The sequence below is a fragment of the Pseudorca crassidens genome, chromosome 6, assembly GCF_039906515.1.
Source record: "Pseudorca crassidens isolate mPseCra1 chromosome 6, mPseCra1.hap1, whole genome shotgun sequence".
Classification (NCBI taxonomy): Eukaryota; Metazoa; Chordata; class Mammalia; order Artiodactyla; family Delphinidae; genus Pseudorca; species Pseudorca crassidens.
This window is the reverse complement of record NC_090301.1, coordinates 11,353,207-11,368,010: the sequence shown is the minus strand read 5'-3', so window position 1 is coordinate 11,368,010 and position 14,804 is coordinate 11,353,207. Positions and strand designations below refer to the sequence as shown.

At 41.5% G+C, this 14,804-nt stretch overlaps 1 protein-coding gene across 11 annotated transcripts in view; it reads left to right on the top strand.

Moving 5' to 3' along the window:
* Positions 1-570: 570 nt before the first annotated feature.
* AGFG1 (ArfGAP with FG repeats 1) overlaps positions 571-14,804 on the top strand; it is a 71,329-nt gene continuing 57,095 nt past the window's right edge. For 3 of the 11 annotated variants that reach the window (XM_067740340.1, XM_067740335.1, XM_067740332.1), the window contains exon 1: positions 573-984. In XM_067740340.1, coding sequence (XP_067596441.1) covers positions 818-984 — 167 coding nt within the window. In that variant the 5' untranslated portion in view covers positions 573-817. Of the gene's footprint in view, positions 985-14,804 lie in introns of all 11 variants that reach the window. The other 8 variants (XM_067740339.1, XM_067740337.1, XM_067740333.1 and 5 more) reach the window with 7 other exon arrangements.

Sequence of the window (14,804 nt, the reverse complement as noted above, 5' to 3'; positions counted from 1 at the left end):
TCGCTCCACATACAGCAATGTCCGGGGAATTTTGGTTGCCACAGCTGTGGGAAGGGTGGGGAAGTCGTTCTGGCATCTAGTGGATAAAGGCCAGGGATGATGCTCAATATCCTAACATCGCACAGGATAGCCTCCACACCAAAAAATTAACTAGTCCAAAACGTCAACAGTGGCATGGTTGAGAAACCCCGCTATAGAGAGAACAGCAAGGGCAAGGGTCCTGAGTCAGGAGGGAGCTTGCTGTGTTCGGATACAAATGGAAATCCATTGTGGCTGAATAACCCAGGATGAAGTGAGAGAGGCAGCCTGGGCTAGATGATGGAGCGCTGTTTAGGGCGCACGGTGAGGAACTTGGAATTATCCCCAAAGCAGTGGGCAGCCCTTGGAGAGCTTTAGGCAGCGGGGGAAGGTAACCCAAGTAATGCGCTTAGCCCTGTAAGCGTGGCCGCAGTAACTCCTCCTGGCCAGCAGAAGGCGCCGGCCGACACTTGGCCTCCGGCCGCCCGGGGCGGGCTTCCTCTTGCCGTCCTCCTTCCTCGTCTTTTCCCCTCAGGAGAAGTCGGGAAGGTGGCGGAGGCGGCGGCGGCGGCGGTTGTCCCAGGTGGGCCGGCTGGTGTGGCCCGTCAGCCCGCGCTCCGCAGCGTCCGCGCCGCGCCCAGCCCAGTCGAGTCCCGCCGCGGCGGCCGGGTCCGGCGCGGGCGGCGCGCGCTGACGGAGGGCGGCGGCCGCGGCCAGGGCGGCCGGTGGGACCGCGGGTCCCCGGCGCAGCGCCGCCCGGCTCCCGGCCCTGCCGGCCTCCTCTCTCGGCGCCGCAGCCATGGCGGCCAGCGCGAAGCGGAAGCAGGAGGAGAAGCACCTGAAGATGCTGCGGGACATGACCGGCCTCCCGCACAACCGAAAGTGCTTCGACTGCGACCAGCGCGGCCCCACCTACGTGAACATGACGGTCGGCTCCTTCGTCTGTACCTCCTGTTCCGGCAGCCTGTGAGTGCGGGGCCGCCGGGCGGGCGGGGGGCCCTTCCCCGGGCGTGGGGAGCGGGCGGCTGGGTGGGGGGTCCTGTGGGGGTCCGGCCGGCGGCGGCGGTTGGGGCGCGGGCTCGCGGGGCGGGGCGGTCGAGGCCAGGGGCCGGGATGCGCTGGGCCCGGGCCGCCGGGCTGGGGATGCGCTTTCGATTTCGCCGGGCGAGGGTCCAGGCCCGGGGCAGCCTTTGTGGGTGGGGCGTGGGCGGGGTTGGGGTCCGGAGGGGGCGCCCGGCGTGAGCGTCTCTGGTCCTCGCGGAGCCGGCGCCGCCTCCCTCGGGTCTCGGCTCTCCCGGGCGCTGACCCGACGGGACTGCAGGGGAAAGACGGGAGGAGGCTGGGGACGGCCGTGCGGGTCCTTTGTGTGCCCCGCCTCTCCTCCGGGGCGCGGCGGTCCCGAGCAATACACCTGCCGGGCGCCGTTGGGGGGTGGGGGAGAAGCTGGGGTGGGAGAGAGCAGGGACGCTTAGCTTGGGTTTTTTTTCCTCGGGTCGAGAGTACCTAGGTCAGTGGGAGGAAGCCGGCACTTAGGAATAGTAGCGGGATTAAAATGTCGTGATGGCAGAGATGTGATTCCCAAGGGAAAAGTTAGAGAAGATTAATTGCGGGAGAGGGAGGCAGAGAAAGCAGATGTGAGGCTGCGGGGCTTTAGCTCTGTGGTCCAAAGAGAGTCTTGAGGAGTTTGGGGGAAGTTTTAGTGGAAATAAGGAATTGACTCGGAGCTGTGTCATTGTAAATAGGGTGGTGGTATCTGTAAGATTTCTCTGTCAATAGCTAAGTGTCCTGGCTGTGTACAGAAATGAGGAGAGATGGAAAGACAGCGTTGTTTCAGAAAAAGGGAGACCACCGTCTTGAATTACTGGGATGGTTTGTATTTCTTCCTCTTTGCTCCATTAAGCTGCGTTTTCATAAGACTTTTGTTGCTGTGATTGAAGGTTTCTTTTGGAGAGTTTGCGGATGATTTTGGAACTGAATAAGTTGCTTTTATATGCTAAATTATTTTGTATTCACTAAGTTATTGACGAAGTGGTAGTTACTAAATGTTCGTAAAACCTTTGGTCTACCAAATATCTACTTAAGTTCTTTCACTTGTACCACTCTTTGAAATAAAGTAATTTGGTACCCCACTTCTCCCCCAAAAAACTTTGTAAGAGTAATACTGAGGCAATGGGTATATGAGAAAACTCATTCTTGGAAAATGCAAGGTATGCCTAGTAGAGTATGATTTGTTTTGTTTTCTTCTTAAGTTGGGCAAAGAAGCATTATTACTCTTCCATGACTATTATTTCTTCAACAAACATTTATTGGGTGCCTACTAGGTTCTTTGTAAAGCCTTGGACTGTGCTGATGATTAGAGCAAAATCCTTGTTCTCTTGGTGCTTACATTCTAGTGGAGGAGATGGGAACACATAATAAGTAATGAGAAAAATGTCAGGGGCAAGTATGCACTAAAATAGTATGATAGGAGAGACCTTCTCTGAGAGGTCACTTTTATTTATATATATATATTTAAAATTTATTTCATTTTATTTTTGGCTGCGTTGGGTCTTTGTTGCTGTGCGCGGTCTTTCTTTAGTTGCGGCGAGTGGGGTCTACTCTTGGTTGCAACTCATGGGCTTCTCATTGCGGTGGCTTCTCTTGTTGCAGAGCATGGGCTCTAGGCGTGCGGGCTTCAGTAGTTGTGGCCAGAGGGCTCAGTATCTTCCCAGACCAGGGCTTGAACCTGTGTCTCCTGCATTGGCAGGCGGATTCTTAACCACTGTGCCACCAGGGAAGCCGGAGATGTTAGTTTTAGATTGTAGAGTCAAGAAAGCACTCTGAGAAGTTGATAGTGTTGTTATTGAAGTACAACACAATCCTAGAGCTAGGTAGTATTTAGGAGATAGTCTGGTTCATTCTTTTCATTTACAAATAAAGACTTAGTTTGTGGGCAACTTTTGGTTTTAAAATGAAGCCAGTAGTCCAATTTGTTTTGAGTATGCTTGCATTATGTGCATAATAAGTATGCCAGTGTTTTTACTAAACACAAGGTCCTTTGATACATTTCAAGTATTTAGTTTGGAAAGTATGTATATATTTACTCTTCTGGATTTCTGACATTTCTGTGTAGCCGTTTGCAAGTATAAATTTACTTTGTTGCAGCAAATGTGTAATATGAAAAATATTTACAAATTTCTTCCTAGAGGTCACATTTCCGAAACATTATATATGAAAGGATATCTCATTATACATGACAATTGTTTATTTTATTGGAATTTAATCTGTAACAGATAGGACTCCATATCTCTGTTTAGGGGTGATTCTGCAAATATTTATTGCTCACTTGGCTTGTGTCATGTACTGTGGGAGGCACTGGTCCTACCTGGATCCCACTATCCTTAAGGAGCTTGCATTCTAAGTATGTAAACATAGTTATGATACACTGTAATGTTTCATAGCTTTGAGCTATCCCTGAAATACGTAAATGAATAGGGAAAGCTTCACAGAAGATTTGATGCCTGAGCAAAGACCTTTAAAGACAAGATCCACATGGCAGGTAGCTTCATGTAGTTGAAAGAACAAATACTTATGAGCTAGATAAACCTGGTTTTGAATCCTGGCTCCACTTACTGTGTGGTACTGAGAATGTCAGTCTCTTTGAGTTTGAAGTTTCTCATCTATGAAAAGGTGAGGATAAGGTTTACCTTATACATTTGGGATGTAGATTAGTTTTCAATATTAGAGATAGTGTATGTTTGACATCTCACATGATGCCTGGGATATATAATATCAAAAGCTCCCCAATATATGAGGGGCATTATTAACAAGGGGGACAGGATATTCCATGAGTAGGGAACAATATGTGAAGGATGCTGAAATGAGAAGCAGCTTTATAAAAAAATCTATCAGTTTGGATTCTTTAGATGTAACTCAAAACCTGACTCAAGTTGGTTTAAAAATATGAGCGGAGGGACTTCCCTGGCTGTCCAGTGGTTAAGACTTCGCCTTCCGGTGTAGGGGGTGCAGGTTTGATCGCTGCTCAGGGAGCTAAGATCCCACATGCCTCCACACCAAAAAACCAAAACATAAAGCGGAAGCAATATTGTAACAAATTCAATAAAGACTTTAAAAAGTGGTCCACATCAAAAAATCTTTGAAAATATGAGGGGAATTTATTGTGTGTTTTTAAATAAGACTTTATCCAGTGGTTAATGATGTTGCCTCGATTTCCCTCATCCAAAGATGGCTGCTCCCAGCTCCTGAGGCTACATACTGCCTTAATTTATATCATTGTTACAACTTTTCCAGAAGTTGTGATTCAGTCTGGATTAGCTTAGGTCATATGGCTAAGTAGAACCAGTGCCCTCATTGGATGCGTTCTATCATGACGTTATTGGAACAACAAGGATTTCCAAGATAGGGTTCCCAACTCAGAAATCTGGGATACTTGTGAAGGAAAGAATGGATCCTGAATCAAATGTCTGCTGCAGAAATATTGAAAGGACAGTAATTCCTGAGGATTTTTTTCTTTGGAAAGCAATAATATAGGAAAATAAGAATAATATAACTATTGAGTTTAATAATAATGTCTTTGCTATTTAGATGCCATGGTATAATTGAAAGAATATGAATTTTGAAGTCAGATTTTGACACTGCCACTAGCTTTGTGACTTAGGGCAAAGTATTAAGGCCACTATGTGTAGGTTGGCCTGAACCCATCCCCTCAGCCTCAGTTTCTTTATTTGTGATAAAAGATGGTAATATATAGCTTAAGGTTGTTCTGAGGATTAAATGGTACAATTCATTGAATATTTATTTAACATATATTATTTTTGAGTATGGGGCTAAGCAGTGGATGTACATATATGAACTGAGTCATGTTAGCTGCCGGTCAGAAACCTTGATGTGCCTAAAAAATGCTGATACACAGTAAAGGGTATCTACTATCATGAATTTAAAATTTTGGGATAGTCACATGCCTTTTATCATATATTTAGCAGTATCTTTGTTTAAATAAATCGAACAAGTATCTTATTGTTAATATTACTAGACTCAGAGCTGATCTTTTTTTTTTTTTTTTTTTGCGGTAAGCGGGCCTCTCACTGCTGTGGCCTCTCCCGCCGCGTAGCACAGGCTCCGGATGCGCAGGCCCAGCGGCCACGGCTCACGGGCCCAGCCGCTCCGCGGCATGTGGGATCTTCCCGGACCGGAGCACGAACCCGTGTCCCCTGCATCGGCAGGCGGACCCTCAACCCCTGCGCCACCAGGGAAGCCCAGAGCTGATCTTTTATTTCCTGTTTTTTCTTTCAGATGACTGCACTCTCTGCTTGTATGATGCTTATTTAGAATATGTAACTGAATTCCGATTGTGAAACTTTAAAATAGACTTGAGATAGATGTATTAAACTGTCACTGAGGTAGAATGGGGTTGTTCTAACAGATTGATTTGTCACTCTTTCTGCTTCTGTCTACAGAAATATTTAGAATTATGAATGGCATTCTATTACAGCCAACATAAAATATTACCTTCATGTTAAAGAACTTACAGTTAAAGACTAGCTTTAGACCAAATTATTTATTTTGTGGAGAGTTTTAGCATTTGTGTAATCAGTAAATAATATGAGAGTTGTTTTATCCTTTAAAAATGATTCATAAACTTTTCAGAGAGAGTTTAGATAAAAATAAAAAATAACATTTGAGAAACACCGTGTCCCACTTAATACCAGCCCTTTTATGTGAACAGTGCATTTAAACTTGGAATTTCACAGGAGGATAAATGTAGACAGATAGTAACTTATACTCTATTAATTTTGTGTGCATTTTGAGTCTTTTGGTGAATCTTATAAGAATTTTGACTTTAAAGTTGGACAGATGAAAAGAGGCATTTGTTTTTATACACTCATTAACATTTGAGTGGATTGCAATCAAATACCCTTTTGGAACTCTGTTTATAATATTCAGTACCACATGAGCTCACAGTTGGCGGTGATTTATATCCTTAATTCACTTTTTTTAGTACTCTAACATGGCTACATTCAGTGAGATATTTTGACAGTGTAGTACAACTTCAATTTAGTGTGAGTGGGAAAACTGATAACTTTTTCAATTGTGAAGGGCAGAGTTTTTTTTTTCCTTTTTTTCCCCCTTTTTAAACAAATATTCATTAAGTCCAGGCACTAGTACATGTGTTGGGGAAACAAAAATTAAAGAAATGAAAAATAAGATAATAGTAACTACTATTTAGAATTACTGACTGCTCACTCTGTGTCAGGCATTATTCTAGTAACAATCATATAAGGAAAGTACTGTTACCCTCCACAACTTTAAATTGTAAAATGTAGCTTACACTCTTAATGCTTGCTGTAAATTGTTGTGAATTCTATATTTGAGGGATTTAAATGGTAGATTTTACTTCATTGGATTTTAAGAGGCAGGACAGGTAGTTTATGGATGTATCACACATTTTTGTTTTATAGTTATGTCATGCTTTTCTTTAAATAGTTTTAGTTAGCTTCAAATGTCTGTTCATTGCCTTATTTAGAAACTGTTGTTGTGTATTGTGAGTGTAATGGGATATGGTGCTGACTGGTTCTGATACTGATTTTTTTGAGTTTGGCACATAGGTACCAAGGCATTTATAACTTGCTACCAAGGCATTTTTATATCAAGTTCGTATCTGTTCTTCTCTCATTTGTCTGTGAATTTGGATCAGTGTGATTGTAAACACTTTGACCTTTAGTCAGTTTCAAAGTATTGGTTGTACAATTTATCTAGATTAAATCTATATTAAAATTTTGTGAGTTGGATTACAAATAAAAAGAATTAAAACATTCTTTTAAGGAACTTGCTGGTCTCTGGACCTCAATTTAAAATTTATTGCCTCTTTAGAAAGCTCTGTATCTAACTTCAGTACACTCTTTGGAAAATAAGCAAATCCTCAGACTGACAATTTTCAGTCTTCTCTATGCAACATGCATAATGCTTACATTCTTGAGAAGCTTCTGTGGAGATATTCAGGACTAGGTGCCATTACCCTTCCTGTTTTTTCCTCCACTCAGTAATGCATTTCCCAATCCACATGGTCAAATCGATGATTATCTAGGAATATAAACCTTTGGTTCTTCTAATGTATATTAAAATAAATCATTCATAACTTTGGGTACTTCGTTAATAGGTTCCTTGGGACATCCTTTACAGCCTCACACATTAGAGCTGTTGCCCTAAAGACACCTGATTAGACATGATGAGAATGAAATTTATTAACTTATAGGAGGGATAGGAACCTTATTTGAATTGTTCTATGTATGGGGAGTGAGTTTTTGTTTGTTTTTAAGTTAGAACATATTTTTCCAAAGACTCCTGAGTAAGACATGGTCTCTTTTTTTTTTTTTTTTTGCGGTACACGGGCCTCTCACTGCCATGGCCCCCCCCACCGCGGAGCACAAGCTCCGGACGCGCAGGCCCAGCGGCCATGGCTCACGGGCCCAGCCGCTCCGCGGCACGTGGGATCCTCCCGGACCGGGGCACGAACCCGCGTCCCCTGCATCGGCAGGCGGACTCCCAACCACTGCGCCACCAGGGAAGCCCCATGGTCTCTTTTTGATTGGTACCATAACTGCTTTTTAGAGGGCGGGAAGTCATAGTTAACACTTTGCTTTTATTCTAGTTGCTTATTTTAAGAGATGAATTAAACTGGAGCATGGTGTAAGGCAGTTGATTAGGATAAGGAGATTTGAAATTCTGTATGAGAGGAATATTTGCAGGGACCAGAAGTGTTATTAGCTTAAAGAAGAAAAAACTAGAGAGTGAGGGTAGGGAGCTGTTCACTTAGTCACTGTCTTTGGGTAAATTAAGGCATTTATGTGGAAGAGGTAATAGGTTTATTCTGTAGGGGGAGATACAAGACCAGGTATGGAAGTTACAGAGAAACATACATGTTTAGAAAAGGAAGAGGAATTTTCCTTGTAGTGTCAGATTCTAAAAATTCTTTTCTTCCCCCACTTTTTGGTTAAATTTTGCAAGATCTTTGATGGGAGAAGTATGAAAATCAGCAGAACTAATAATGTGGGAAGATGTGAAAACTTCCTCATTTCTCTCTTCTAATCTTTATCTCTTACTCTGTGAGTCTTGGTGGCTCTAACTTGGAACAGTTGTGCTCAGTAGGTACTTCTATAAAAAGATTGCTAGTGTCTAGTAAAGAGACTTGGCATTTTTGAAATAGGAGGGATTTAAAATTTTAAGAATTCCTCATGTTTTCTAGGAATGTTTTTTCATCAAAGAAACCAGCCTACATATATGTCAGTTAAATTTGATTTTGAAGGGAAGGAACCATTTATTTTCCATTCTTTTTTATGTTTAGTTTTTAATTGAATTTTAATTTTTATCGGAAGAATATATGCACATAGTTTTAAAAAGGCCAAGACTTATAACGAGCAGCAGCAGTCGTCTCTTCCCTTTCTCTGTTTCTGATTACCATAGACAGTCGGTTCTTTTTCTCTTTACTTACCTTAGTATTTCTGGCTAGCATGCTTACAGCTATTTTTTTAATTTTTCAATTTTTGCTTTTATCTATTGACTTCTCTACTGTACAAAAGGGAAGATAAGGCTTTGGCCCTCTTAACACTCCTCTCACTCTCCACCTATACTCTGCTTCTACTCCTTCAATATAACATCACAATTTTTGGTTAAATCACTATTTAGTATTTACCTTATTGCATTATATACATACTGTTCTCAGCTAAGTCATACAGTATATTACTACTACATTTTCTTTCTTGTACAACCTTTTCCCCCTGAAGTTTGTAATTGTCTAGGTTACTTCATTTGCATTGTTTTCCATGTGTGTATCATTATTATATCCCCAGATAAATTATCTCTGGCTGAGGTATATAACTGTTTTCAATATGACCAGATATGTCAGGTACTTCTTTTTTTCCTGGGTACTTCTGTCAGCCTCTGGTCTGGAAATGCTGCTCTCTAGGCCTGCTCCGCAGCTGTCATCCTGGGACTTTCTCCTGCCTTCATTGTGGAAATTCCCGTCATGCCTAACCTGTGTTGCAACCTCTTTTTCCAGGACCCCCGCATTTCCATTAGCCTCCTGATTCAAGGTTAATGGGAGAGCATTTTTGAGAGCTACATGGCTGAAAGTGTTTTATTCTGCCCTCACATTCACAAAGGTGAAAATACTTTACCCTTGGAATTTTTAAGGCATCGCTTAATTGTCTTTAATTAATTAATTAATTTTTGGCTGCGTTGGGTCTTTGTTGCGGTGCGCAGGCTTCTCATTGTAGTGGTTTCTCTTGTTGTGGAGCATGGGCTCTAGCACGCAGGCTCAGTAGTTGAGGCTCACGGGCTTAGTTGCTCTGCGGCATGTGGGATCTTCCCGGACCAGGGCTCGAACCTGTGTCCCCTGCATCAGCAGGTGGATTCTTAACCACTGCTCTTACCAGGGAAGTCCCGCTTAATTGTCTTTAATCCTTCAGTACTGCTATTGAGAAGTTTGATTCTATTCTTATTACTCATTCTTTGTGCCCTATTTTCCACTCCCTCTTTGAGAGTATGTATGATCTTTTTATCCCTACTATTCTGAACCTATAGTGAATTGTTTTTTTTTTGTTGTTTTTTTTTTCGCGGTACTCGGGCCTCTCGCCGTCGTGGCTTGTCCCGTTGGCTTCCATTTCTTAGCATAGTACCCAGTAGCGATCCTCAGCTGTGCCTGAGTCCAGAGCCTATTTGGAATAGCCTCTCCAGATCAGATTTTCCTTCAGACTTCTGCCTAGGACTTCTTAGGGGTAGTCTTATGGAAGTAGGGAAACTGGGAATCTATTTTTGACCCTATGTAAATTCCCCAACTTGTGGCTTGATTCCTTTCATGAATCTTCCAGGGGTTCTGTGGTGGGAATCATCTTTAGTTGGCTTCTCCCACCTCTACAGGAGCATCTGTTTTGGCTTTCTTTAGTCTGCACAGTCAGTTACTGCTGGTAATTTTCTAGATTTTGGTATGCCTTTGGGTTCCTTCTTTGTTCTCTGTTCTTCTCTTTGTGGGTTAATGCTTTTTTATTCCTTTGCTGTCATTTCAGTAGAGCTTAGAGAGGTAGTAAACTCTAAAACTTGGGTTTTGTCCACTTTTAGCAAGAATACCTTAATTAGGTTTAAATTGTTACTTGGGTGTTATTTTTTAGGTGCTTGCCCTAAATGTTACAAGGACCTTACAGTGAGTGTAGTGTTTCTGGCTTTCAAAAACAAAAACCCAAAATAACAATTATAGTTTGCACTGTGTGTGTGTGTGTGTGTGTGTGTGTGTGTATTTTCAGTGTTTTAAAGTTGTGTTCTGGATAAACTAACATTCTGGACTATCTAATACATATCTTGGTATCAAAAGTCTGTAGATTTTTGATAACCTGTTAAAGGCATCTTCCATTTGTAGATTTTAAATGTATAATTTATTTATTAATTTTTTAATTTTTAATTTTTTGCGGTACGCGGACCTCTCACTGCTGTGGCCTCTCCTGTTGTGGAGCACAGGCTCCAGACACGCAGGCTCAGCGGCCATGGCTCACGGGCCTAGCCGCTCCGCGGCACGTGGGATCCTTCCGGACCCCCCTGCATCGGCAGGCGGACTCTCAACCACTGTGCCACCAGGGAAGCCCTTAAATGTATAATTTTTATAATATGAAACATTGTATATAATATTTTTACTAAATAACTAAGATTGGAATAGATTTAAATGCCAGATTAGCTTTATTACTTTATGCCAACATTAACAACCACCTAAATCTCCACAGCCTAGTAAAATATTTTAACCAGCTTTTCCCCCAGCAGGAGAAAAACAATTAATAAAACTAGCTAAATAAGTTTTCTTACTTATTCATCTAGCATACATTGTAATTTGAGTTGACAAATGGCTATTTGGAAGATTGTTTGCTGCGTAGTTAAGAGTAGCATACTGATGGACATATGGAATGAGTCACACCATCTGGTTGCAGTCATACCTGGGTGGTGGTCGTTAAAACTAAAACTCCTGGTAATCTGCATATGACTTAATTATACTGCAGAAGCATGTTGGGCTCCACCAGTAGATGACTTTGGAACTTCTTGAAACCAATTAAGTGACAAACATGCTTTCAAAATATCAATACTGCTGTTATTAAATGAGTCATTAAAAAAATTTCTTTTGTACTAAACTGGAGACTTAAAACGTGTATTTTAGGATCCAGAATGGGTGGTACTTCAATATTGGCACTGTAAAAATGATGTGGTTTACTTGCCTGACACTTTCATCCAATAGTTATGACTAATGTCATCACAGTAAAGTGTTTTATAAACACTGGATTCACATGATAGCTAAACTTGGCTTAGCAGAAAAGGGGAAGTGGCAGCAGCTTCCAGGAATATATCTTGAAAATAACTAAATAAATGAGTAATTCAGATTTGATTGAGGATTTCATTCATTTAAGTGATCAAATTTGGTAGATGGAGAAGGTAGTCTGCCGATGAAAAAAATTTAGTTTGTGTAAAAATTGTGGTTTCTATAGATAGTAACATGGACTCTTAAGTTGACATACATTAAAACCAACTTTTTTGTTGTGTAATTTTAGGAGTCTTAACATCTGTATAGATTCATGTAACTACCACCACAATCAGAACATGGAATGGACCTGTTCAGTTACCCCTCAAGACTCTCTAACCCTTGTCTTTCCTTAACCCCTGGCCTCTACTGATCCATTCTCCAACAACTATAGTTTTTCTTTCTGAGAATGTCATTTACACAGTATATAACCTTTTTAGATTACCTTCTTCACTCAGCATAATACTTTTAAGATTAATTCAGGTTAGTTGTTATTGGATGGGCCAAAAGGTTTGTTCCGTTTTTTCTGTAAGATGGCTCTAGTAGCACATAGTTGTCTTTAACTTCATTTGACACAATTTTGTTAGATTGTATGTGGCAGCTGTCATATCAGCATGCATTTAAAAAGACTTATCAAAATTGGCCATTTTAATATTGAAAATGGAAGAAAAACAGCATTTTCGGTATATTATGTTTTATTATTTCAAGAATGGTAAAAATGCAGCTGAAACACACAGAAAGATTTGTGCAGTGTATGGAGTAGGTGCTGTGACTGATTGAACGTGTCAAAAGTGGTTTGCAAAGTTTCGTGCTGGAGATTTCTCCATTGGACAATGCTCCATGGCCAGGTAGACCAGTTGAAGTTGATAGTGATCAAATCAAAACAATAATTGAGAACAGTTGATGTTATACCACGCAGGAGATGGCTGACATACTCAAAATATCCACATCAAGTGTTGAAAATCATATGCACCAGGTTGGTTACGTGAATCACTTTGATGTTTTGGTTGCACATAAGGTAAGTGAAAAAAACCTTGACCATATTTCCGCATGCGATCTTCTACTGAAATGTAATGAAAACATTCCTTTTTTAAAACACATTGTGTATCCAATGAAAATTGGATACTCTACAACAATGTGGAATGGAAGAGATCGTGGGGCAAGCGAAATGAACCACCAACCACACCAGAGGCCGGTCTTCATTCCAGAGAAGGTGACTTTGTGTATATGGTGGGATTGGAAGGGAGTCCACTATTATGAGCTCCTTCTGGAAAGCCAAACGGTTAATTCCAACAAGTACTGCTCCCAGTTAGACCAACTGAAGCGGCACTCGACAAAAAGGGTCCAGAATTAGTCAACAGAAAACACGTAATCTTTCATCAGGATAACACAAGACTGCATGTTTCTTTGATGACCAGGCAAAAACTGTTACAGCTTGGCTGGGAAGTTCTTTTTTTAATTTTTATTTATTTATTTATTTATTTTTGCGGTACGCGGGCCTCTCACTGTTGTGGCCTCTCCCGTTGCGGAGCACAGGCTCTGGACGCGCAGACTCAGCGGCCATGGCTCACGGGCCCAGCCGCTCCGCGGCATGTGGGATCTTCCCGAACCCATGTCCCCTGCATCGGCAGGCGGACTCTCAACCACTATGCCACCAGGGAAGCCCTGGCTGTGAAGTTCTGATTCATCCATCGTACTCAGCAGACATTGCACCTTCGGATTTCCATTTATTTCGGTCTTTACAAAATTCTCTTAATGGAAAAAATTTCAATTCCCTGGAAGAATGTAAAAGGCACCTGGAACAGTTCTTTGCTCAAAAAGATAAAGAGTTTTGGGAAGATGGAATTACTAAGTTGCCTGAAAAATGGCAGAAGGTAGTGGAACAAAAGGGTGAATACGTTGTTCAATAAAGTTCTTGGTGAAAATGAAAAATGTGTCTTTTATTTTTACTTAAAAAACCGAAGGCACTTTTTGGCCCACCCAATACATATTCTAGTAGTCCATTTCTCCTTATTGCTGAGTAGTATTTCATTGCTTGGGAGTTTACCTGTTCCTCATTTGAGGGACACTTGGGTTGTTTCCAGTTTTTGTTACATATGAAACAACCCAGTTGTTTCATACAGTTATTTATATACAGATTTTTTGGTGAACACAAGTTTTCATTTCACCTGGGTAAATACCTAGGAGTGGAATTGTTAGGTCTTATGGTAAGTGTATGTTTAATTTTTTTTTTAAAAAAAGACAGTGTTTTTGGTTGTTTTGATTTGATTTCCCCTTTATACTGGTTAGGAAGCTGTAAATTCTATGTTATTTTATGGTCACCGTTGAAACTTTATTATCCATCCTAACATTCTAGACTTAATCAGTATTTTAACCTTCCCCTAATAATACAAAGTCTTTAAAAATACAGAGTACTCTCACTTAAGTGCTATTTTTGGTAAAATGTTAAATTTGCCCCTTCCTCTCCACCATACATAGGATATTTTGAAATCAGATGCTATTTGTTTAGATTTGCCAATGTGTTTCCCAGTTTTTTTGCTCAACCCTTTGCATCGCACAACCTTCTTGGGGTTATTTTTTTTCTTAAAGTGTATACAGTCATCCGCTAGTATCCTTGGGGGATTGGTTCCAGGGTGTCCCACAGATACCAAAATCTGATGACGCTCAAGTCCCTTATGTAAGATGCATATGACCTATACACATCCTCCTGTTTACTTTAAATCATCTCTAATTACTTATAATACCTAATAAAATGTAAACGCTATGTAAATGGTCATAAGTACAATGTAAATGCTATGTAAATAGGTGTAAATGCTATGTAAATAGGTGTAAATGCAATGTGAATACTGTGTAAATAGTTGCTGGGCACATGGCAAATTCCAACTTTGCTTTTTGGAAATTTCTGGAATTTTTTTTCCCCAGTGTTTCTGATCTGGAGTTGGTTGAATTCCTGGATGTAGAACCCAGGGACACAGAGAGCCAACTGTATGTTTCTTTAGTGAAGATCTCCTGGGGGTAGACTCTGGTTTTTGTTTATCTGGAAATGTCATTTTGATGTTAGACTTCAAAGATATTTTTGCTGAGTTAACAACTTTTTTTTTAACTACTTAAAGATAACATTCCACTATTTTCTGGTTTCCATTGAAAAGTCTTTCGGTCAGATTTTGTTTCCTTTGTCTTTTCTTTCTGAGTGCTTTTTTTTTTTTGGGGGGGGGGTACGCGGGCTTCTCACTGTTGTGGCCTCTCTCGTTGCGGAGCACAGTCTCCGGACGCTCAGGCTCAGCGGCCATGGCTCACGGGCCCAGCCGCTCTGCGGCATGTGGGATCCTCCCGGACCGGGGCACGAACCCCTGTCCCCTGCATCGGCAGGCGGACTCTCAACTACTGTGCCACCAGGGAAGCCCCTGAGTGCTTTTAAGATATTCTGTTTATCTTTGAAGTTTCACCCAAATGTTTC